This window comes from Spinacia oleracea, chromosome 5 (genome assembly GCF_020520425.1).
Source record: "Spinacia oleracea cultivar Varoflay chromosome 5, BTI_SOV_V1, whole genome shotgun sequence".
Classification (NCBI taxonomy): domain Eukaryota; kingdom Viridiplantae; phylum Streptophyta; class Magnoliopsida; order Caryophyllales; family Amaranthaceae; genus Spinacia; species Spinacia oleracea.
This window is the reverse complement of record NC_079491.1, coordinates 18,558,747-18,584,618: the sequence shown is the minus strand read 5'-3', so window position 1 is coordinate 18,584,618 and position 25,872 is coordinate 18,558,747. Positions and strand designations below refer to the sequence as shown.

At 35.5% G+C, this 25,872-nt stretch overlaps 1 protein-coding gene across 1 annotated transcript in view; it reads left to right on the top strand.

Moving 5' to 3' along the window:
• The window catches only part of LOC110805031 (vacuolar sorting protein 18), a 35,845-nt gene extending 10,451 nt beyond the window's left edge, over positions 1–25,394 (top strand). The window contains exons 6-24 of the mRNA XM_022010633.2: positions 371–438; positions 2,161–2,262; positions 2,646–2,790; positions 4,439–4,582; positions 4,681–4,800; positions 4,990–5,046; positions 7,880–7,939; positions 8,673–8,780; positions 11,645–11,784; positions 13,558–13,636; positions 15,127–15,189; positions 15,624–15,754; positions 15,871–15,976; positions 16,900–17,088; positions 18,225–18,452; positions 18,535–18,690; positions 18,880–19,041; positions 21,694–21,813; positions 25,023–25,394. Coding sequence (XP_021866325.1) covers positions 371–438; positions 2,161–2,262; positions 2,646–2,790; positions 4,439–4,582; positions 4,681–4,800; positions 4,990–5,046; positions 7,880–7,939; positions 8,673–8,780; positions 11,645–11,784; positions 13,558–13,636; positions 15,127–15,189; positions 15,624–15,754; positions 15,871–15,976; positions 16,900–17,088; positions 18,225–18,452; positions 18,535–18,690; positions 18,880–19,041; positions 21,694–21,813; positions 25,023–25,196 — 2,352 coding nt within the window. The 3' untranslated portion in view covers positions 25,197–25,394. The remainder of the gene's footprint in view (positions 1–370; positions 439–2,160; positions 2,263–2,645; positions 2,791–4,438; positions 4,583–4,680; positions 4,801–4,989; positions 5,047–7,879; positions 7,940–8,672; positions 8,781–11,644; positions 11,785–13,557; positions 13,637–15,126; positions 15,190–15,623; positions 15,755–15,870; positions 15,977–16,899; positions 17,089–18,224; positions 18,453–18,534; positions 18,691–18,879; positions 19,042–21,693; positions 21,814–25,022) is intronic.
• The last annotated feature ends 478 nt before the right edge of the window (positions 25,395–25,872 follow it).

Below are 25,872 nucleotides of genomic sequence, written 5' to 3'. Positions count from 1 at the left end.
CCTACAAGAAAAAGTACCCACTTGAGTAGTGTATAGTTTTAGCATTAAAATATCTCCTTCATACCATTTGTGTAGGAAAAACTGGAATAGGGAGCTTCAATAATTATTTAAAGTCTTGTATTAATATTGGTATCATGATCTTAAAAGTGATTCCTTGTCTAGGATTGTTTCTTTCTTAGGGGCTGGTTAGGTATTTTTTCTGTTCTCTAGTTGTACCGTTTTTTTTCCCTGTTCTTTGATGAAGTTTTTTTCATATTCTAAGGAAGAATTCTAGCTGGCAAACTAACAAACTCTACTCGCGTTGAAAGTGTTACATTCACATTGCATAGTGTGTTACTTCATTCCTTTGTGGTTTCACATATATTTGCAGAGCGTCTTCTTAGGTTACCAAGACCGAGCAGTGCGTTTCATGGAGCTTCCAGGTGAAAATCTTAATAGGTAAGCACTTCTTTTTTAACCTTTCTTTTTTTAATCAGCTGGAGAATCTATCAGAACTTGTTCTTTATGTTACTTCGACACTTCATAGTTCATATTCTCTTACATTCTCCCGTCTAGCGTTTGAAACTGAAGTCCAAGGCGCTTAGAACAGCCTACACAAGATGTTTTTGATGAGGTGCATGGAGTGGATAAGATGCAGTTGCTACATTATTTTCATTTGAAACAAACCATTGTACTTTAAAAAATTGATGTAGCCAATACATATTACTCCCTCCGTCCCCTAATATAATGCCCGTTTGACATTTTTCACGTGAATTAAGGAACTTAGAAAATGACATGATTACTAATTAATGTTGTTGTACTTTACTAGAAAAGTACACAATTTATTTTATTTCTTAAACAAAAAACAATAATGGTATGGAGAAGAGAGGGGGATTGTAAAAAAAAATCAACAACACATTTCCCTTGGTACGAGCATTAATTATGGGCACATATTTTGTAGGTACAAGTAGGATAATTTGAGTATTTATATTGTTTGGTAAAGGTATGTTGGGCAAAATTTAATTGATTAAATAGGAAATTGTCAAACTAAGCACAACATTTAGGGACACCCAAAATGGAAAACAGGCACTGTATTAGACGGAGGGAGCATTTGGTTTCCTATCAACCGAGAACCTGGGATGATCTGATTATGAGGGTGAAGATAATTTTTGGTAGATAAATTGTAGTAAGTGCATTTGCGCCTCAAGTAAATGTTGGGGAAGATATTAAACGTTAGTTTTGTAGAATTTAGATAAGATGTATAAGGTTATCCGAGTTCCCCACACAAAAAAGCAATCTATCGATAGAGATTTAATTGGTATGTGTTGACAAGTTGCTATGATTTTGAATAATCATGGAGGATTTGGTGATGGAGTTAGGAATTTTGCGCAGTTAATGCTAGTCATGACTTAATTTTGACTCACAAATGGTTCAAGAACTGTGAAGACTTACTGCTTGTTTGATTGACATCAAAAAACATGGGAAGTAAAAGTTCCTAGGAAGTGGAAGAAGGTGAGGTTGTTTGGTTGGCAAAAACATGGGAAGTTGCAAAAGAGGGGGAAGTTTTGAACCTTGGTACCCCTAGGTAAGTTTAACTTCTCATATAAAGTGTAACTTCCAAAGTTATAATTCTTATCCAAACAACATTATACCATTCCTAGGAAATAATGACATGGGAATAACAACTTTCTAGGCAATATTTATCCAAACTGGCACCCTTCATGGTTCCAAAAAAGATTCTACTTGATGGGGTACATGAAGGTAATAAGGGTAAACATTCGGAGGCGGTGAAGTTAATGATAGAAGATACTTTAGAGGTACATTTTTGGGTTGTAATTACAGCGATTGGCGTATTATCGGATCATTTTGTACCGCTGGGCGTCTTTGTTGTTTATTCCATGTGGTGCTTTCCCACTAATTCCATTTTGGTTGTCAAATGTGCTGATATATCATGCTTTCTTGTAATTTATTTATTTATTATTTTTACCTTGGTTAGTTTGTCCTTCGTTAGTGTTGAAACGTCGTTTTCTCATTATGAACATTTATTTTAAAAGAAAGAAGTCTTCACTAAAGTTTGTACACTGATCTACTTGCGCAGGCATGTTTTGATTAAATCAATCCTGCTCTAAAAGATAAGTGATTTTTCTCTAATTGATTGTGTCCATTTGGTTTATCTTGTAGTGAGCTACATTTTTTCATAAAGCAGAAAAGAGCAGTGCATTTTGCTTGGCTCTCTGGAGCAGGAATCTACCATGGTGACCTAAACTTTGGAGCAAGCCATAGGTATACCCTCCGACTCAGAATATGTCTTCCTTTTCTCCAAAAGTATGAATATTTTGCGTGTGCTTGGTACGACTCTTCTTTGGTCCTATGAAATTCATTGTTTTGGTTTCGCTATATTGCCACAATGCCACATAGTGTCACTTGTTGCCTGCTAGTTACCTGACTTGTTATTACATTCTGTATTATTGGAGATGGCTAGACATTGCTTGTGGTGATCATAGTTCATAAAGTTAAAATATCCAGAGACATTAATTGTGATGCATTGAAATCTCAAAATTAATGTATTACGGAGTAAAAGACTATTTACTTTCTGCTGTCATACTACCAGTCTACAAGTCTCAGTTACACTAGCTGATTGAACTGTTTGAAAATGTTGTGGATAGTTCACAGGATGGCGATGAAAATTTTGTGGAGAACAAGGCACTGCTGGGTTATTCCAAGTTATTTGACGGTGCTGAAGCAGTTAAACCTAGTTCTCTGGCAATCTCAGAATATCACTTTTTGCTTCTTGTTGGAAATAAAGTTAAGGTGGGTTCACAACTGTTAGCGAGTTTTCACATTTTAAAGCTAGTTGTACTTTGATGTTTGATGGGAAAAGTCATTCCTGAAACTATTCCAGCTCTGTATAAGAGCGAAATGTAGCCACAAGTCATCAAACTGTCTTGTCTTTTTATTTATTTATTTTTACAAAAAACGTAATGTTCTGTATGAATAATCTGAACTCAAAAGAAACCCAACCATGGTGATTAAGCTGATCGTATTCTCACAATACTTCCAAGTTACTAAGACTTACATGCTTTAGCAATTTTAAACATTATTCTGAGGTGTGAAACGTCCTTAGGATTGTTATGAGAATATGAGATCACTATACCAAAAGTTGGCATTTTAAGTTGGCATTTTTTCAAAAAGATCAGATAAACTATATATTATTATATATATATATATATATATATAGGATTTTTTGCCAAAAATGGCCTTTTATAAACGGTATTTTGCGAGAAAGGACCTTTTATGACAAAATTGGTGAAATGGACCTAAAACATAAATTTTTTTGTTGATTGGGAACTTTTACCGGTTTTTTGGAGTTGACCCAAGATTCCGGCAACGACTTTGACACGTGGCAACCGGAGAGTGCCACGTGTCCATTTAATGATTAAAAAATAAAAAGAAAAATAAAATTGCCCAAAAAAATATATATATATTTTGCCCAAAAAAAAAAAAATTATCGATTTTTTTTTTTTGCCCCAAATCGATTTTTTTTTTTTTTGCCACAATTTTGCGAAGAACCCTAACTTTTTCGACGCAAAATTAGAACAATTGAGGAGGAATTTGAGGGGAAAAAGTAGCAAACCTCATTCGTGTGACTATGAATAACAATTCGTGGCAGACAATTTTAGTGACGAACTTTAAGGCGATTGGGATTTTGGAGGGAGAATTGGAGCAAAAAAAAAATCGATTTGGGGCAAAAAAAAAAATCGATTTGGGGCAAAAAAAATATCGATTTGGGGCAAAAAAAAAATATCGATTTGGGGCAAAAAAATCAATTTCGATTTGGGGCAAAAAAAAAAATCGATTTGGGGCAAAAAAAAATTTATAAAAAAAAATCGATAATTTTTTTTTTTTTTTTTGGGGCAAACTTTTTTCTTTTTTTTAATCATTAAATGGACACGTGGCCTTCTCCGGTTGCCACGTGTCAAAGTCATTGCCGGAATCTTGGGTCAACTCCAAGAAACCGGTAGAAGGTCCCAATCAACAAAAAAATTTATGTTTTAGGTCCCATTTCACCAATTTCGTCATAAAAGGTCCTTTCTCGCAAAAAAACGTTTATAAAAGGTCCTTTTTTTTTCTTCTTTTTTTTCTTTTTAATAATCTCTGAGGTAATGAGTTGGTTAATTCCATCCCAATTAAGTGTCAACAACCTCGTTGAATTGGTGAAGGTAATGCTTGGACATTAAATTGAAGCTCCCTACGCCTGCTCAAGTCGGGAACCTAGTAGAGACACTTGGGCTATGCTCTGCAATTGTGATGTTTGATTGCATCCGGTTGTGTCAAATTCAATTGAAAATCGTCTTGGTTCCAAACTTCCAAAGTTGAGGACGATAGGAATATAGGATAACTTGGAAAGTTATAAATCTAGGATTTTGATTAGACTTATAGATCTTATAATGCCTTGCAGGTTGTTAATCGAATCAGTGAACAAATTGTTGAGGAGCTTCACTTTGATCTGACGTCAGAGTCATCATCAAAGGGCATTCTAGGACTTTGTAGCGATGCTTCTGCTGGTCTGTTTTATGCATATGACCAGAACTCTATCTTTCAGGTATCAGCAACGGGAATATTCTTTTGCTTGATCAATAATTCCCCTCGCTGTTGGTATATACACAAACTCTTGATCAAACTGGAAAAAATATTTCTTAGGTTTCTGTCAATGATGAAGGCCGGGATATGTGGAAAGTGTACCTGGACATGAAGGTGTATGCAGCAGCTTTGGCAAATTGCCGTGATGCTTTGCAGAGAGATCAAGTCTATTTAGCACAGGTTACATGGTTAGCTTCATTGCTATAAGTTGCACCACACTGTTAGTGTTCCCGATTGGTTGCTCCACTTACTAGTCATTATCTTGCATTTCTGCATGCGTTGGTTACTTGTTGTACCCTCAAATTCGTCATCACTATTGAATTAATTTTGTTTACCAATGATCTTAGTGAAGTCTAATCTATTCTGCAGGCTGAAGCTGCTTTCTCCACCAAGGACTTTCTCAGAGCTGCATCTTTCTTTGCAAAGGTTATTTTTCTTCATTGCATTTCTGATGTTTCTGAGAACCTCAGAAAAAGTCGTAATGTTTTTTCGTCTTTGGTTAAGGAGAACAAAAGAAATTATTCACAGAAAATGAATTAAGTGGGGTGAGAGTGCATTGATGTTACAAGGAAAAAAAACCACCTCCTTGTTGCTGCCATTGGCAATGCAGGAGTGTGGACTTCTTAGTTGTTCTAAGGATATTTCTTTTCAAACATTTTCATTAAAGCTTTACTTAGGCGCAAATTACTTGGTGATCAATTTCAGTTCACATGCATAGCTTAGTTGTTCTAAGGGAAGTTGGATTGCTATTTTATGTAGGTATGTTATTTGGCCAATAAGTAAAGATCAATGCGCCAACTAGAAGGGTTGGAAATTTATGATTTATATCTGATTTATCAAGCTTTGATTTGCACTCAAAGCTAAGTTGCATTAAAACCTAAGAAGATAATTCTTGTTAAGAAAAAACTTGTTAACTACTCCGTAGGGGTGTAATTATTAAAAATCTTTCTTCCATTGCGCTGTATTTTCTTTTAAATTCGTCGTTATGCTCGTAACGTCATAAGATCGTGAGATCAAGATTTTTTGGGGTTTGGGGTTTGGAAGGCATGAAAGCGTATCTAGCTAGTTGGGATCTAGTGTGTCTTTCGAAGGAGGAGAGAGGCCTGGACTCTTGAAGTCTGGGAGGGTGATTTTGAAGAATGTTGCTCTAGTAGGAACGTGGTGGTGGAAATTTATTTTTGAATGACCATATTTGTCGTACACTATCATTAAGAGCAAGTACGAGTTTAATAATGGATGTATACTCAGATTGGGGGACGGGTGACACATAATTACCTGTGAAAATTTATGAATATTGTCTTTTTTCGTCACGCCCTTGTATACTTTGAGAATTGGTGATGTCAGGCGGATCCATTTCCGGGAAGATGTTTGGATTGGAGATCAGTCTTTTTCTGCTCTCTTCCCACGTTTATTTTTCTTACCTACGCTCCAGTGTCAAGCTTCTATTGCAGAAATGTGTGTGACTCGCATTTCAGGAGCACCGCATGACAGATTGACAGGTGGAGGAGCTTGTTTCGATGCATCACCTTTTGGCAATTCATTTGACGGATGTGTACGGTTCTAGAGAATGGCTAGGAGATTCCACAGGGTTTTTCTTGCGAATCCCTTTTTATTTGCCTGAATCGTCTTCCTTAAATACCATGTTTATCCTCTAGCACCATTCATCTGAAAGGCTAAGGTCTCTCTTAAGGTCTGCTTTTTTGGTGGACATTTTCTATAGGCAGGATATGCCTCTGAAAGAGAAAAGTTATTTCATTGGCCTTTGCTTGCTTTGTTGAGCATGCAGTGAGACTTGCTCACATATTTTCCTTCGCTGTGATTTAGTTTCATAGTTTTGGAGAAGACTCTTCACCATAATTAAGGAGACTTAGGTTTGTCCTTTGAATGTTGAAGATTGGATACAGATTCGGGTTGTGGTGTGGGGTTTGTTGGAATAAAGGTGAAGAAACTACTCTTGAGAAACGCATTGTTGACATTTGGCAATCCCGTGGAGCATATGGCCGAAGTGGATTGGCCGTAATTTCAGGTTGCTGCTGTTTATATGACCTACTGCAGGATAAAGTTACTTTTCTGGTGTCTTTAGAGGCTAAACCGGCTGGGGCTTTCCCAAGTTATTCAGTTGGGGAAAATGGGAGATACAAAGGAAGTGGGAAAACTTGTAATTTGATATTTTTATTGGCTGTTCCTTATGAGGATACATTGTCTCCAGCTGTATTTCCTAGTAAGCTTTTTTAACATCAAAATATTATTGAAAAGAAAATAGGTTGAGAGAAGAGATTGCTTCTAGAAGAACCATGTGCAAGAGGGTGAAGTGAATTATTTAAAACTTGTAGAAACTGTTAAGAAATTGTGTTTAAGGATCTTACAGAATACCCATGTGCACAAGGGAGGCCAAAGAGAGGAAGAAGCAAGTGTGTCTCTATGGTCAGATTGCTGAAGTGCTTACAACTAAAATTCACAAAAGGTCCCAGCTATTGGTGGTAATTTTTATTGATTCTGGGGAATTTAGTAATTTCCTTTCAAGCTTCTTCTCTGTTGAAAATTATGGAGTGTTTGTTGCTTTTCCCCTTTTAAAAGTAACTTTTCTCCCTTTATTCCGTAAATCATTTGTCCTTAAATCTTATGAGATGGATAAACTATTATTGATAATAGAGATGTTGGGCAATGAGTCTCTCATTAGTCTGTTATCACATCATTTTACAATAGAGATACTACACTACAGGTCACGGATCCATTCTCGTCAAGGTTTTCTGTCATCAAAATCATATTTTGCTTATTGTGGTATATCAAAGCTCTTATAGGCATAGTCTTACATACTTTTAGGCTTCTTTTATTTGTAAACAAAAGCGAGTCATAGTCTAACAAAGTAAATCTTAGCTTCATGCGCCATGCGACAATTAGATTTGATTATGACAAAATGTTATGGATTCCGCATCATTTAAATAAAAACCCACTGAATATTGACTAACTAACTGATTATACATTGAATGATCTTATAGTCTTCAACCCTTACTCTCCAGTACTACATAGAGAGAGCAAGAGAGTGGACAGGGGGGGAGTTACCGAGGAGCAGAGGTGTCGTTTAGACTTATTGGGATTTAAACTATTAGTGATGATCATATTCAATCATTTGTCATTCAGGATGTGGTCAAAATCTTTGGGTTGACACATTGTTTGTTGGTGCTTTTTTACATTTATTAAAAGCTGTTCAAATTGTTTCTTCAATTAGTATTGTTCTAACAGGATAAACTTTTTGCAGATCAACTATATACTCTCGTTTGAAGAAATCACTTTGAAGTTTATTAGTGCAAATGAACAGGTGAATTTTACATTTCCACATTTACCATTGCATTTACTGATCTAACAGCTGAATATTGCATTTATCTTAAAGGCAATCATGTATATGTGCATGCTGTATGGAGCCAATATAAATATGATAGATTCATGCTTGCACCCTCGTCACTTCCCTGGATTGTATTGGAGGGCTGCTGCAGGTTCATTTTGTTTCTTTGAAAAGGTCAAGGAGAAAACATTGTAATGGAATGCATTTATTGCAACTCTGCGGTATTTGTGCCCAGGACTGAATGCCAACGTTTTGTTGGGAATTGCTTTATCAAGTGATGTACTGTGGAATAGTATTACTTATTCTGCGTTCGTATGGGCTAAGGGAGCTGTTGCCTTTAACAGTTACTCGGTTTGGAGGATTCAAACAAACTTTGTATTTTATTTGTATGATTTTGTTTTATCCGAAGAAAGAAGAAAAACTACATTCCCTTGTTATTCTTTTGAGGTATAGCTTTCAATTTTAATCATATAAGTCCACAGTAGAAACACGAAGAAAATAACATTCTGGGTTTATATGAATGACATTTTGAAATGTGCGACATGATGTGTGAATATCTTCTCTTATTAAGAAACTTTCTATCCGGAGAGGAAATTGATGATTTGATATATAATTGGTATTTAATTGTGACAGTCTATGCACAATTTGTAGCTTGGCAATGTATATCATATGCACACGGGTACATTTTTGAAGATCTTTTGCATTGCAGGATGCTTTGAGGACGTTTTTGTTGTGGAAACTGGACAGTCTTTCAAATGATGATAAATGCCAAATAATGATGATTTCAACTTGGGCAACTGAATTATACTTGGATAAGGTTCGTGTTGTCTTCCCTTGGCTGGTTTTTTATTGTCTCCCAACAGGCTATATTTTTATTTGAAAATTTTATGTAGTGCCTGCCTGCGTGACATACTTTTAACTTTTCTATAGGGTGAACATAATGTTTTAAATCCAAATGCTTTTCAAGGTTTGGTACCCAATAAACCTTGAAAACCATTTATAGAGTAACCTTCCTTCTTTAATCTTATTGAAAATAACTGTATTTTGTTGACTAAACCCCTCAAAGAATTACTTTTAATTATTATTTTCCCAACTCCAATAGAGAGACCATTAGCTTAATCTTTGGTGAAAGATGTCTGTTTTCGATGTTCCATGATTTTAACAATCGTTTTCCAAAAGATTTCATTACTATCTTTCTAATGGTAATATTAAGGCCATGGAGAGGAGATGATATGAGGGGTTCAGTCATGTTTTATTTGCAAAAATAAACCAACATAAAACGTTAATAAGACGATACCATATGTAAGTATTGAATACTGAAAGGGTACCATGTGAGTGTTGACAACACTTTGTCAACTTCATAAATTGTCTAAAACACATGGGCACTACATAGAATTTCCTTAGTCTTATGTACTTCAATGTCCTAGATGTTGATGTCTTTTAATTGTATGTTTGTTTACGTGTGCGTATATTCATCCATATTATGTTTGTACATAGATATAGAGTGTTCTGTATGTTGCCTTTGATGATGCCGCCAAGTCGCTAACCTCATCAACCAACGCACTTGTCACTTATTGATGTTCTACAATTCCTTTTACAGTAAGTTCATTGGGAATGACCCTTTGCCTTATATGATAAAGTCGAGGGAAGTTAAATCATAAATGTGAGTACACTCTCATCTAGTATGAGCTGTTTTTCTTTTAGCATGCTACTTTGTGAATATCATGGCAGGAGGTTAAATTTTCGTGTGGAAGGAGGAGCCAAGAAGGGTTCAGAGGGCAAGGTAGTATTTGGCTTTTTTTTCCGGAGATGTTCAGAGGGCGATGGGATTATGCTTGATGAAAGGCAAGCCCTTTTCAGAGATGGGTATGGAAAGGGGATTGGGTCAATGCAGGGGTTGTGGGGTATATCCATGTGGACCACGTCGTCCAACACAGAGAAAACAGGAGTGCAAAGTAGTGGAATTAGAGTTTTTAGGCATTTTTCCTGAAAGGGAAATGACTGCCCCCCGCCCTAAATTTGTCAACAATTCTTAATTAATATCCTGTGTCGACAAATGGTTTTAACAGATAACCTTTATGGCATTTTAATGATTTTCAATCTCGGGACACATCCACCTACCAATGGAGGAGCTTTGCAAATCTAAAAAGATGTACTACCTCCGCTTTCTTCGTTCTACTCGCTTACTGTAGTTACATAGTTTAAGAAAATTATTGAATAAGTGAGTGGGTGTAAGATTGTAGAATGAAGTAGGAGAGAGAGTGTAAAAAGGTGGGTAAGTGTAAGAAAAAGTAAGAGAAAGTGTGTGGAAAGGTGTAATATTGTGGGGTAATTCCATCCAACGCATAGTTCAGTTGGTAAAAAGCAAGGGGGCCAAGTTTAGAAATGTAAGGCGTGTTCAGGGTTCAAATCCTGTAAGAAACACAACCCCTTGTAATTTGTAAACTGGTCATTTGAGGCACACATGCTGCTACTTACCTCCTCCACAATGCTCGAGTGGCCGAGCGGGCGAGCGGTGGATTTTCGGGGGGAGGGTTTCGCCTTTTGGAAATATTGTGGGGTAATAGGGCTTTAGATGGTAAAGAGGATATGCCAAAAAGAGAATAAAGTAAAGTGAGTAGAACCAAAAAGAACATAAATGGAAAGTGCGTAGAACAAAAAAAATAGAGGTAATAGCCGTAGTACAATATATAAACTATTAAATCCAGTATTTGCTTAATTTCTCAATCCAATTGTACCTTCTATTTTCCCTTAGTGGTCCAGCACTAGGTTTTGCGGATCTCATTTTTCTCTCTACGTTTCTCTCATGCCAGCTTCAAGAAAGATCCCATGCTGTTCTGGGTGTTCTCTTTCCTTCATAGGTCCTAACCATCTTCTCTATAAAGTTTCACCAGGGGCTTTGCAATACCGCCAAATTGCGACTTCCACAAGGGTAGGAGTAAGAGGGCTTAAATTTAGGTTCCACCTTCGGGCTCCTATGACAATTTTCCCTAGGAAATTAGGACCTAAGGACCACTGGTCTGACTTTTTTATATCTTTTTTCGAAACCAAATTTGAATATGATGAAGCCTTTTCCAATTTTTATGGTTTCCAAATGGACCACACCGCTTCCTCAGAGCTTCCAAAAAAACGTGAACAAAAAGACTGCTTCATTAAATTTGTGGAAAATGCTAATCCCTCTTGAATTTATTTGCTGATCCATATAAAACATGTGCATGATTGCACGTCAAGAAAAACTTATCCAGCCCAGAAAAGTAAAAACTCCAACCTATAAAATTAGCCATTATAACAAACACATCATTTCAAAGTTTCAGACGCAGTGTCGGTGTTGGCCTTATTCCTTGTTTCCTTAAACATCGTCCATCACCTCGTTGGGAATTAAAGTTAGATAGACAACATGTACACTTTTTTATAAGTAAAAGTAGAACCTTGTGTATCCTTGGTAATGGCCGTGTTTGTATTTGTATGGAGAAACGTGAAAGCACCATTTACTTTTAATATTGTGAAGGTTTAAATGTTGATGTAATGACTCCTTATTTTTTTTCTATACCTGAAGACAAACTGCTAATATGGGCTTTCTGTAGTATGTCATCTCATGGTTAAAAATGAGTCAAAAATATTCCTGAATTTTTGGTTAAGGTATATTTATCAAATTTTCTGTCCACTCTGTATTTTTTTTAGATCAATCGACTTCTATTGGAAGATGATACTTCAGGTGATCGTAATTCTGAGCATTGGTCACTTATCAAAGAGTTTCGTGCTTTTCTAAGTGATTCTAAGGATGTGTTGGATGAAGCAACCACATTGAAGTTATTGGAGAGGTAATTATATCGTATGTGTAAAATCAAGGAACCTTCCATTACTGTGTATTCTTGTTCTTTTTCTGTGAAGTTTTGAATTCTATATCCCAGTTAATTTCTGTTTCTTTATGCAGTTTTCTTGTTCACTTCTTTGTTTTTGATAGGAATCAATATGAAGTGAACTAGAACAGACTTAAACAATTACTCATGCTATGCTGCTATTAGTTCATTTCTAAGATAAACAATACCCTAAGCGACTATTGTGTGAACTGATTAAGAGACCTAGAGAAACATATTTTATTCAACAGCAAAACGAATGATACAAAGAAGAAGGGACCATTAGGCCCCCAATAACCAAGTAAAAGAATAAGATACTCCAATCACTCAATGCATGAGAAAGGGGCACATTAGACATTGTCCCATGAGTGTAAGCCCAATAAAAAGCTAAATGCATCACTGGTCCAATAAAGCAACCAAAGAAGATTATGTCCACGGAATATCCTATCATTCCAATCAAATCAACCAACATTTGGCCAAAAGAGCATCCTGCCAGATAATGTTATGCCTCTCTCGCCTACCGTTTTCATATATTGTGTCTGTAGATCACCAACGCCATAGGACAATACCCAAACTGATGATTCCCTGTCTCCTTACTGACAAGACATAAAATACACACATCACAAATGTATTGATAATGTTTAGGACACCCGACACCATAAAATTTACATATGCAAGGGTTAATTTTAAGAGTCCCAAGTCCTAATCCATGCTAAACATATGATAAATATGGTATTAACTTTTAGTCTTTTACAGCCAAGGCTTGTAAACAAGCACAACTTGAACCCTGCAAAATAACCTATTAAAGCAATAATTAACCTACAAACTAGTTAACAGATCGATTCACTAGTTAAGTGAAGAGTAAACAAATTAGAAGCCTAAGGCCCACCTCGAAGGACCCAATAAACCTAGTTTTTAAGCCAATAAACGAGTAATCCATACTAAGTGTTTTTTTTATTGAAGAACTACAAGAAAAAATGCTAAAATTTCCATTTGAATCCAATGCAAAGCCAATCAATCAAGCATATGTCAACAAATTTGGAACATATTGGCCTCAGTCATCTGCATTTTAGCACTATGTAAGTGGATTGAGCTGCTCATTGTTGTCACTTTGGTGAGGTTCCTACAATGTGCTACTATGCAAAAAAGTAAATAGAGAAAATAGGAGTGGGGTTTCTTGTTGGGTTGAATCAATATTTTCTTGTTGGACTTGATCAATATTTTACTAAAATTGCGAGTATGGATGACCTGCTAGAAACATGTTGGCAAGTGAACCACCAATAAAAAGAAGGCATCATCAGTTATTTTTGTCATTTGTATTGGGGATGTCTCGTTTTCCTTTGCACTCATTATTGTTGGTTAAACTACCTATATCAGCTACCCAAAGGACTGAGGTAATTATGGGGCTTCCTCTAGTATGTGGTTGTAGACTTCAATCTAAATTCAAGGCTTGTATTTATAAAGAATGAAAGGTAGAGCTTTCCCTGTATGGCTTTCGTAGTTTCTAGCTTGTTGGCATATATTGGTGGAAACAGTGCTTTTGGAAGGCTTATTGATATCTATCGATTTTTTTCTTTACAAGGAATCCAATTATGGTCTTGAAGCTTTTTACTGATTTTTACGTTTCCTGGAAGATGGGATTTGTTTTCCTTTTTGTTTATTGATGCATAGATATGCTTTTATTTATCCTATGCTACCAAAGTTGTTTGTGTTATTAATAAAAATCTTTTTTCTCAGCTATGGTAGGGTTGATGAATTGGTGTTCTTTGCTAGTTTAAAGGGGCAGTATGAAATTGTTATTCACCATTATATTCAGGTATTTTCCTTACAACTACCTTATTGTCCTGTTAAAAAAATTAATTAATTATTGTCTGTTTTAGAATACATAATCTCCTTTGACAATTGCATACTTTTATTTCTGCCTGCCTCTCTATGGATGCAGTATATTTCATTCTAGATGATTTCGTTGTTTGTTTTGGGACAGATTGTTAATTGTTTCTTTTAGGTTCATGTATTGATATGCTTCAGTAGTTGCAGCTGCAACCAACTTTGGCTTATGATTCAAATCTTGAAATAGTTTGATTCTCAAAGCATGCCAAATTTGATCAGATGTTGAATGAAATAGAAAAGCAATTCAAAAGTGAAAAGGCTTACTTAGCTTTCTCTTATATCATTGCAACCACTACTTGAACCATCACTATCAATAGACAATTGTCAAATTGCCAAGGAGAATTTTTATTATTTAAAAATGTTCAAATTTGAGGGTGTTATTGAGAAAAGACCTTTTGTTGGTAATACATTGCACTATGTAACCCCAAGGTCCTTTAAATCTTATCACGTACTCCTAAAACTGACACAACTCTGTTTACGTAATCCCCAAAATCCGTTATCACCACAAACCCTCTCGTTCTCTTTTCTCTTCACCTGTCTTCCCAGTCTAGCTCTTCTCTCCCACTCTTTTCTTATCCCCTCACTAGCTCCCCAGTGAACCCGGCCTCCCCATCTTAACCACCTCTTCAACCTGCTACCATTGACCTTCATCTCCAATCTTTCTCCTCCCACTCAATAGGTTCACTAAAACTGAACCCCGCCCTTTGAAACCAAAATCCCTTTACCCTGCATATTTCTCTAATTCGAGAAACCAACTTTAGGAGAACGGACATACCTCTGAGGACGTGGCACATCAAAGAATGTTAAAATCTTATGCTCCAATTCGCTCAATTGTTGAACTTATGCACCTATTCCATGGAATACCAGATTTTCATTTCAATTCCTATTCTAACTTCTATGTCTTCAACTCGTCAATCTCCGCCCCCACCAAACCTCCAAGGCCAGAAATGTGCCCCTATGAGTGAAACCACAATTTTGCATCTTATTCTGATACACTATATATCCATGTTTGTGGTCTTCTTTTTCTGTTTGATTAATTGGCATTGTTAAGTGGAAATGTGATGCAAGAAAAAAAAAATATGTAAAACAAAATATGAATTAATAGTGATAGGATTTGAGGCCTTGCCGTTTGTACATGAACATTGTTGAATTTGAATGAAATGCAGTCATTAATAAAATCTGTGTGGATATTACATCTTTGATAGGCAGGAGATGAACTTCATTTAAGTTTGTATACGGTGTCTATAAGATATTACTGAATTAATCTCCCTGATCTTTTTGTTCTCAATATGGGATGTCTGTTAGCTAATATGGTGAAGTTTTGGTGGTGTTAGAAATAAAACCTAGCAATTTATTAATTCTTCGTCTTTCTAACGTAAGTTTCCTGTCTGTCCTTTTTTGTTGTTTCATCTTTAGCAAGGAGAGGCAAAGAAGGCCTTAGAAGTTCTTGAGAAGCCTGGTGTTCCCACTCATTTGCAGGTGCAACTATACTAGTCAAATTATTTATGTATCTTCCATTCATTTATGTGGAGGATGTCGCTCACTTGCTTGGTTAATGTTCTCTGATCAATATTTATTTGGAAATATTAACTTATCCATTTTATTCTTCCACTCGAGGACACTATTTTCTTGCCCTTTCACAATGCCTTGAACATAGATAAATGACATACTTATTACTAAAGCCCATCTAATAAGGAGAGTGAAAAAATGAGATGCCACTAACATAAAGGGAAGGTTAACCAGAATTGATCACAAAACAAAATGGAAAATTTTGATGGTATTGAGAAATGAAGGGAGTAGTTTTTATTGTTTTATTTTCCATTCTTGGTAATTATAGTTAGACAAAATTTCTTTCTGACATGTCAACTTTTCCTGCTATCTTATTCGAAAAGGCTTTTGGTGGTATTTTGCAGTACAAATTTGCTCCCGACCTCATCATGCTTGATGCTTATGAAACTGTTGAATCATGGATGATGAGAAAGGACCTTAATCCAAGGAAGTTGATTCCTGCAATGATGCGTTATTCAAGTGAACCACATGCAAAGTAAAGTGAACTTGATGCTTCCATCTTGAGTATTGTATTTTTTATTTGTTTTGGCATTGTTTTGAAATAACATAATTTGCACTAATTTGTATCTACCTATGCTGAAATTCTTGCAGGAATGAGACACATCAAGTGATCAGATACTTGGAGCATTGTGTTCATAGTCTAAATAATGAGGATCCTGGGATTCATAACCTGCTGCTTTCTTTATATGCTAAACAGGTTTACATACTTTACTGAGAATTAGAGTGATGAGTTGAGTAGAATTTTACCGAGATTCCGTATCATTTAGCTGTTTATTATCATAGAATGTTCATGTAGCTTATTTAGGGTGCCATGGGACTCATCCCAGTCTTGAAAGAAATGCAGAACGGGGATAGTGAAAATGCATTATTAGTGCCAACAAGTCTTCTTGGATTATCATTTAAATTCAAAGAATTCTCTACTTGTCAGTGACTTGTGGGACGCATAAAGAGTTTTGAAGTACATAAGGTTTGATATAGAAAAGCTTTAAATCAAAGTGGTAAAATTGAGTATCAAGTGCTTAATTGCTTATGCATGTTCTCCAGGGAGAATTGTGTTCTCGTATGCTGTGAATCAGCTTAGCTAGTCGCTAGACATCAATAATTGACAGAAAATAGGTAGAAAAAGATGATTTTATTATTAAGATGAAATTGCAGCAAATGTAAATGATAACTTCACTTTCGAGAGATGGATTCTCTCCCAATTTAGTTTACTAAGCTAACCAAAATACTCAATCAATATTCAACACAACTCTACCCCTCAAATAATCTCTATGTATATATAGTACTTCTTCCCTACCTAACCCCCTAACTTATTCCCCAGGATACCATACTAACAACTTTTCATGATACTTCCTAAAGTGCCCCTCTCCATAAATTTCGCATCCATTGGAGCCTAGGGGCCGTTTGGTTCAACAAACTAGAATGGATTGGGCTACTTTTTCTGTTTTCACCTTTTCCAGGCAAGAATCTCTTCCTCCCACCTATCAAAAGAGGAAATGCGAAATGATCTTGACATGTAGCATCATAAACCTCAACGCAATGGATTTAGTTCAGTATACTATTAGAGCGGAAAGGGTATCATCAGAACAGCTGATACTGGTTTGTTGATGTTAATTCCAGGAGGACGATAGTGCTCTTCTGCGCTTTTTGCAATCCAAGTTTAGCAAAGTCAAGGAAAACAGCCCAGAATTCTTCTATGATCCTAAATATGCTTTACGGCTTTGCCTTAAGGAGAAGAGGATGCGTGCTTGTGTTCATATATATAGTATGATGTCTATGCACGAAGAAGCTGTTGCTCTTGCGTTGCAGGTAAACTCCAACATTCTTCCCCTGGCTGAATATTGTGCCGTTTGTTTTAATGGTGACACTCATACTTAACTTTTAAGGCTTTGTTTTGGATTTAATGTATTCTAGTGCGTCCGTATGTACAATTCAGCATCTTTGTGTCTGCTACCTCCATTATCTTATTATGTTGACATTTTTAATGTGCATATACTGCTCGTTGGTCACAAAGGACTTGTAGCCGATCTCTAGCTCAAAATATCAACATCCTACATTTATCATATATTCATATATTCATATATTGCAATTTTTAAAACTAAAATGGCACTCATGCTCCTGCTGCAGATCTCATCTTGTGTAGCATTATGTTAAATTAAATTCCCAATATGGCATTGTATCCTTGTTAGTGTAAATATATACAAATAATTCAAATAACTCCTTTCTATAATGCTTGACAATGAAAATTTATACATACAAATGCAAATGTTGAAGTACTCCCTCCGTTTTCATTTATTAGTTCTATTTGGAATCTTTGAAGATTCTAATGAGAATAGAATCTAGTACTTTGTCGGTTGATATATATACTTCAAAACATATTCATGTGGGATTTTGTTTTATTTGTGTATGGGTATAGTTTCACAATATGAACTTTTCATAATTTTTTATCATGTATTTGGAGATTTTCGTTTAAATATGGCATTGAAAACTGAACTAAAGAAAATAGAACTAATAAAAGAAAACGAAGGGAGTATCACATTTGTCAATTGTCGCCTTGTTAGTAGCTCAACTTTTGCTATTTTCCCTATGACTAGGGAAGTTTTAGATTTCATAAACAAAAGAACAATTGGTACCAACTAATGAAAAGGTGTGGGATTGATGTCTAGTTTGTTTGTTCATTGAGCACTTAGCATGCAACTTTTTTTTTTCTTTTTCATCCTTGTGCTTGAAGAGAAAATGAAACCACTTTTGGATTTAGATTTAAAAGAAGTGGTTGGGGAATGGTATTTATCTCTTGGAATTGGTGTCTGACTGATTATTCCAGTATTATTCAACACCATTGAGGACAGCCGTTGTCTGGTTAGTTAGCTGCAAAAGAAGCACCATCAAAATATTATAGTGGTATTGAACAAACTGATTAATTATGTTATTGTTGTGCATTGAAGGTTGACCCAGAGCTTGCTATGGCTGAAGCTGACAAGGTTGAAGATGATGAAGAATTACGGAAGAAACTCTGGCTCATGATAGCGAAGCATGTTGTTGGACAAGAAAAAGGGACTAAGAGGGAGAACATACGGAAAGCAATTGCTTTTCTTAAGGAAACAGATGGCCTCCTGAAAATTGAGGATATCTTACCTTTCTTTCCAGACTTTGCTTTAATCGATGATTTTAGGGTATTCAGTTGATCTTTCATCTTCCTATAGATTTTGATTGATTGATATGTGTAACCAATTTATGAACTCTGTTGTTCTGTAGGAGGCTATTTGCTCGTCACTCGAGGATTACAACAAACAAATTGAACTGCTAAAAGAGGAGATGAATGATGCAACACGTGGAGCAGATAACATTAGAAATGATATCGGTGCCCTTGCTCAGAGATATGCAATAATTGAGCGTGATGAGGAATGTGGGGTAAATTTCTTTCCCTTATTTGGATCCTTGTATTTTATCCAAGAAAGTTAATTACATTTAGAAGTTGTGTGATCTTTGACATGTTTAGTTATTGGATATATCATATTTTTTATGTTTCTAGCTGCTCTATCATATGAAGTGTTTTTTGGTGTTGAGCTAAGTTCAACTGGTGCCTTTTTATGGTTTTAGGTTTGCAGGCGAAGAATTTTAAATACAGCTGCAGATTTTGGTATATCTAGGGGATGTGCATCTCTTGGGCCTATGGCTCCTTTCTATATTTTTCCATGTGGTCATACCTTTCATTCACAATGCTTGATTGCTCACATCACAAGGTGTACTGAGCCATCAAAGGTAACTATGTCATCCAATGCTTTGTAGTCATGTTGTGTATATGGTTATTGTGCTGCTGATTGAACTGATTTGAGCATTCAGTGGGGCCTAGAACTTGCTCATTTCTCTCTAGTCCTATAAAACCAGGCTGTAGCTGTTATGGGATGAAGAAATTAGACAAATGCTATTAACATTTACTATTTGCATAAATATTAAGACAAAGGAGATAGAGGTGGGTGGGTGTAAGAAAAAGGTGGATACAGTAAGAAAGAGTGGGTGGAAAAAGGGTAAAATAGTAAAGGAGGTATGCCAAACATAGAATGAAGTATAATGTTAAGATTACTTTGAAACAGACCAAAATGGACAGTGTTAAGAACATTGTGAAACGGTGGTAGTGTATGCTTTTGGGTTTCTCTTGTTTCCTCCTATCATGCGTCCTTATTTTTGGGGTGTTAGGCTCATGACTCATGAGTCATGATGTGAGAAATTAGCACTTTATTGTTTTATAATACTCAATTCCAGGGTGATTATGCATGCTCTTCTATAAGATGCTATAAGGGAACACTCCGTATGAGACATGTGCTCGTAATAGGTTTGACAATATAATGTATATGTCGCCTAGTAGTATTGGTGTGAGATTTTATGGGTTAGCCAACCACTTTCTCTTGGTAACTGAGTCATGAATTGTGAAAGATGTCTACAATTAGAAAGGAAGTTGTGTGCAGGGGAGGACCCAGCTAAAGTAAGGGTCCAAAGGGACCGAGTTTCTTAGCCCACTTGAAGCAAAATGAAAACTAGCCCATAATTTGGCCCCCCATTATTGAGTTATTTGGCCCGATTGAAAGAAATCAACCTTCACATGAAGTAAACTCAAGATAAAAACTAATAAGTAATAGTAATTCTTTTTCCTGTTCTTTTATTTTTATCTTAATTCCATTAGACAGTTGGCACTTGGCAGCCTATCATGGCACAGAAAAACAGACCTAATAATTGACTGACCATCACTCTCTCCTCTGTTTGGTACTCATACAATACTGAAGTACCTACCACTTTTAGTAAAATTACTCTTTTAATTTGAAAGTTTAATGTTAAGTCAATTGTTTTTACAGCACACTTCAATTTTTTTTTACAGAATAAAACAGTGATACAGGGGTTTTTAGTTTCTATAGAGTATCAAATTATTGTACACAATTAATTTTAATTAGCATCATTTCTCATTTATAATTCTTTTAAAGTTTTTAAATTTTACATGCTATTTTGAAATTTACTTATTTTACTTATTCATTTATTTTAAACTTTACTTATTTTTATTATCTCTTACAATATTTCTTCTATAATGTATACTTCCTCCATTTTTTTATTATTGCACCATCTACATTGGGCACAAGAATTAAGAAATAAGGTAAAAGGTGAGAGATTGACAAAAATACCCATGTGATTTAGTACAAGTTTTGATGTAAAGAACAAGTGGGGTTTGGTCCCCACCACACATATAAGGATGGAAATGTCATTTCATGGGGTAAACTTACTAAAAAAGGAAATGGTGCAATTAATATGCAAGTTCCGAAAAAGGAAAATGGTGCAATAATAAAAAAATGGAGGAAGTATACATTTTTCTCTTATCTTACTTTCATTAATTCCACTTTCTCTTCCTTGTTTTTTTCTTTTTACTTCCTGCTCCTTTCTGGTTTAATTGGTGACAATGACGATCTCCTACGACGATTCATGTTAGCCGACCCCAAATCATTTTGGGACTAAGGCTTTGTTGTTGTTGTTATTGGTCAACCACAAAAGCATTATAAATGAGAAAGAACCAAAGAGAAAATCGAACTTATGACCTATCATACACATGCCCTCAATTTTTATTGCTGACTAATAGTCATCTGACCCTGCTAGTTGTGTTATTTATTTTGGACCCCATTTTAAAGTTTCTGGATCCGTCCCTGGTTGTGTGAAAACTGTTTCTGGAGGTTTAGCGGCTTTAGCCCTTGTTGATTAGTTTAGATAATCCAATCCACCTCGTGCGGTCTGGAAAATATAGAAATGTTAAAGATGATTAGCACCTTAGATTAACCCCTTAGAAGAATTAACTGATAAGAGGTTGAAATGGTGAAGTGCTGTGTGACTACGAAATCTACACTTATATTTTGTCAGCAACTCAGCACTAATCAACAATTCATATATCTTTCGATATGGAAATGAATATGGACCTAAACTCCTAATGTTAACTTCTTTCCATCTCTTCTTTGATAATGGGCTGTTTGGCCCACATGTTATTGCCATCTCCTTTCTCCCTTGAGCTTCTTGTTGGTTGACTTTGTTTTACATCAATGTGATATAGAATGTTTCTTTGAAAATGTATCCATGCAGATGTTTGTACTTGAGGCAATTTGATGACGATGCCTAATTATATTGAAGGGGAAAATGGGTTTTCATTTGCAGGCTAGTTATAACTTTCGTTCGGTGTCAATGCCTAAATGTGTGGGTGCTCGCATTGATTTATAATCCTACACTGGTCTAGAAAACTGTTTTAACATCACCAACATGTTGAGACGTTTTGAACTTGCAATCTTGTATTAGAGGGTTTACCTGCACATTTAGTGTGGCTGTCATGCCTTGTGATACTAAGAATTTTATATAACTGGTCCATGTCATAACCGAAACAACTTGCAGGCTGAGCATATACTTGATCTACAAAAGCAAATGACTTTGGTGAGTGGTGAATCAAGAAAAGATTTGGATGGCGGCCTCACTGTTCAGGAACCTGTTGCCAGCATGAACGAAGTTGATAAGGTTTGCTATCCTCCCTCTACATATGTTTTTATTTTATTATTGTCCACACAATTTTGTAGACAAGTTTAAAAGGAAAGGAGAAACAGTCACTGTAATACCATAGAAATTATTAGCAACAACTATTAGTATTACCTACTTTACTCTGAATACATCTAACCCTGGACCTATCTGTCAGTGATATTTGGTAACATCATAGGTGTAAGTTAAATTTCTTTCTAGTGATCCAAATCCATTTAGTTGTTGTAATCCAAACTAATATCCTTCTCCTGCCACCTTCCCAATAAAGTGTTCCCAAGTAACATGTAGAAAAAAAATCTGAAAATATATTTTTCATTGTGTGTAAAATGTAATCTTTTAAATTATGTATTTTAAGAGAATATTTAACTATCTCTACTTAAGAGATTCATTCAATATGTGTAAATATATTTATGAATTTACAGCTTAACACCTATATACAGGACTTTCGTTTTTTCTTGGGAAATGTTCACTTCCAAAATGTATATCACAATTTAATTTCCTCTTATCCTGTAGTATAGTGACTTCCTATTAGACTTCTCAAAAGACTGCCGCCAATAAGTAAGGCAGCTGGAGGGATTTTACTAGAAATGACCCTTAGGGGATGTGGATGTGCAATAAGCATTGGGTTTTAAAATAAAAGTGAAAAAACTTTTGATGAACGTTTTTTCGTGAATTGATTGACTACTCTTAAGGTGATGGTTAGGCTGGTTCTATAGGTGAGCAGAAGAGTACATGAGCATATCTGATTCTGGACACAACGTAATTTCTTGGATTTTCAAGAAGCAACAGACTATGTCCAAAGTAGCTTGTGAAGCAAGTGAGAAGAGTTCTTATTGATCTGGGCCATCAGAAATCACATACCAACAATCTGCTGTGATAATGTCTCTGTACTTTACATGACTAATAATCAAACCTTTTACGCTAAGCAAGCACATTGAAATCCGCCATCATTGTTTAGTTAATGAATGAGAAATCAAACTTAAGCTCATCAAACTAGTGACCAACTCCATCAAAAGAAAAAGTTAGTGACCAACAAGCAGATATGCTTTTCCAAATCTATAACTATAGTCTACAGTTAAAAAAATAAAGATCCCTCAAAAAAAAAAAAAAACTACTGACCAACAAGCAGATATGCTTATCCGAGTCCAGAACTATAGTCTATAGTTAAAAGAAATTCATAAGGATGTTTTGGAGCTACAAATTGAGAAGGGGGATTTATAGGATTTATCTTTCAAAATTTTAAAACTACATGAAAAATGCATAATCATAAATAGAAAGGTTTGAGATGATAATTATTTGGTTGTAAATATACTCACTGAACTTGGTGCTGAAATTGTGAAGGAGCTTCTACAGTTAGAAGATACATCCTTTATCTCTTTACTAGTTTACTTTATACTTCTTCGATCAATATTGAGGACTACTATATTTGGCTTGCAATGCTAATACAGTTCATAAGTGTCTTTTGCTAACCAATCTAGCTAGCTGAAATGATAAGTTAATCAACTAGCTCAAAATAATTTCAGCTACGTGCAATGTTTTTGTTTAGTTTTTCCCTTGCTCAAAGCTAGTAATCTGAATCAAGATAAAATTTTCCTTTAATATCTTTTTACCTATATGTTAGCTGGTTAGATGGCTTCTATTCCCTTCGTCCCATTTTTATAGTCCCGTTTGACCATTTTCACGGGTTTTAAAGAAAAATGGAATATAGTACATTGGTAATTGATTGTATGGGAAAGGGGAATGTAGTACATTGAAAAGTGGAATATAGTACATGGGAAATTGTAATATAGTACATTATTTTGTTTTGTTGTGTTTTCGATGCATTTTTAATTACTATAGGGAAAATGAGAAATTTAATGGCAAAAAATAGGAACAGGACTATAGTTTTGGGACGCCCAAAATAGAATACAGGACTATAAAAATGGGACAGAGGGAGTAATTAGCATGTGTTTCTAATCCAATTTGCTAGCTTATCAAGTGTAACTAGCAGTTTTCTAGCTGCTAGCTTTTAAGCTAAAAGAGCTCTTATGCCTATTAAACTTGGGCAAAAAAGCTGGAAGAGTACTTAAATACTTAATTTCTTCTTATCCTATGGACGCTTTGCCTTATTGTGATTTTCTTTCCATTTTGAGGACGCCTTGCCAGCTTGCCTTCTTGTGATTTCTTTCCATCTCTTGTAAAACGTCTCTTATATGTGAGCGTGTGCAAGGATCAGTTTAATTTCCCCTTCCTTGCTGACCTATGCTCGGAGAGCTAGGAAGGGTAAGGAAGTAATCTCAATAGGGAGTTAGTTAATGATGCTGACAGCAAGGGCAGAAAAGGAAATGAGGAAAGTTTGTTAGCCATTCAGAGGTTTTGTTAGAGAAGAGATATAAATAAGGAAGAAGGCTTGAAATGTTGCAAAGGAGGTCATTGAGAATATTCTAGTGAGAGGAAGTCTTTGGGAGAGTTTCCACCTCTCGAATGCGGAGACTATACTTGAATCTCATACAATACAATCAAGTGATCAACCCTAAACCCTGTTCCTTGTGTTTCTTTAATTTTTCAATTCAATATCTATTTTCTTCATAAAATTACACCAAGTTCTTAGCAGCACGCAACTTGTGGGAGCATATTGAAGGTGAAAACACAGGTTGGCAGTTTTCCCTGCTCCAAGTTTTGGGTCACTACTAGCTGGCAGCCTGGTAGTTCGGCTGCATCAGCTTCATAGTTGTGATGATTTTATGGTTTTGTCGTTATTGTAGACCAAATCAGTATACAATTCTCAGGTCCCTCTTTGGTTGGACTCTGTAAACTTTTCTGGGTTTGTGTACCAGGATTTCGTTATCCTTGGTCTACCAGGATTTCGTTACCCTTGGTCATCATATTGGCATGCTTCCAAGTAGCTTAAGCTACTGCTGCATTCCAATAATGCTAATGCTGCTCTGTTAGGAATGAATGGAAATACACAGTGAAAGTGTTTGAGGATTAATATGGTTAGCTGTCTAAAGATGAGCCGTATTATTTTCACTCTGTTTTTATACCCATGGCTGGAGAATCCGATTTATGATAGTCACATTGGCTTTTCACCTTTTTCATTTATGAACCAAAAAAATTGGGTTATTCACGTCATATACTCATATGCAGGATGAAATTTATTAAAGTTTTATCCTTTCGTTCAGTCATTTGACGTGTAACTAATTTGTGCACAGATCCGCTCCCAATTGGATGAAGAAATTGCAAATGAATGCCCGTTTTGTGGTGAGTTGATGATACATGAAATATCTTTGCCTTTCATTCATCCTGAAGAAGAACAAGAGGCCAAATCTTGGGAGATAAAACCTCTTCATCCCATTAACCAGAAGAGCATTTCATTCTCTGCGTAATCACTGTATATGATGTTTTTGTACGAGTGTTTTTGTATGTGAATGTAAGTCTTTTGTTCTTAAAAGTTATCAAGTAATTCTTGGTATTGAGATTTATTTTCATTTTCGAAATGTTATATGGAATTTTGTATTCTATGAGAGCATATATTTGAATAATATGCTTTTGTTAAGTCAAATTTCAAGAGAGAGTTTTACTTAGGACAAAGGTAAGAAGAATAAACTTAGGAGACCCTCTCACGAGGTTGCTACTGTTATCTATATATGCTACTGATGACTTGTTCGATGAGGTTGCTAAGCTTAACAAGTTGACTAAAGAGAAGGTACAAGCTGTCGGCAAGACAACTTCAGCTCAAGTCATATGCATACAATGGTTGACGAACACTTTGAGTTGCTTGTTGTTGATGATGTTCGAAAAAAAGATTTACATTAAGGTGTGGTTTTATAAAAAAAATTATATAAGATTTTTTTTTTTAATTTGGGTTATAAAAGGTCTTTTTTGGCAAATTTGCCTTATTATTAAGGTCCAATAAGGTAAATCGTGTTTGATAATAAGTTTAGACAAATCTGGGTCAGATAAGTTGAATAGATAAGTTGAATAGAACGCACCTTCGATCAAGGACACAAGTGTTGCAAGTATTATAAGAATCAAAAGAATATTCTGAAACTTAGCTACTAA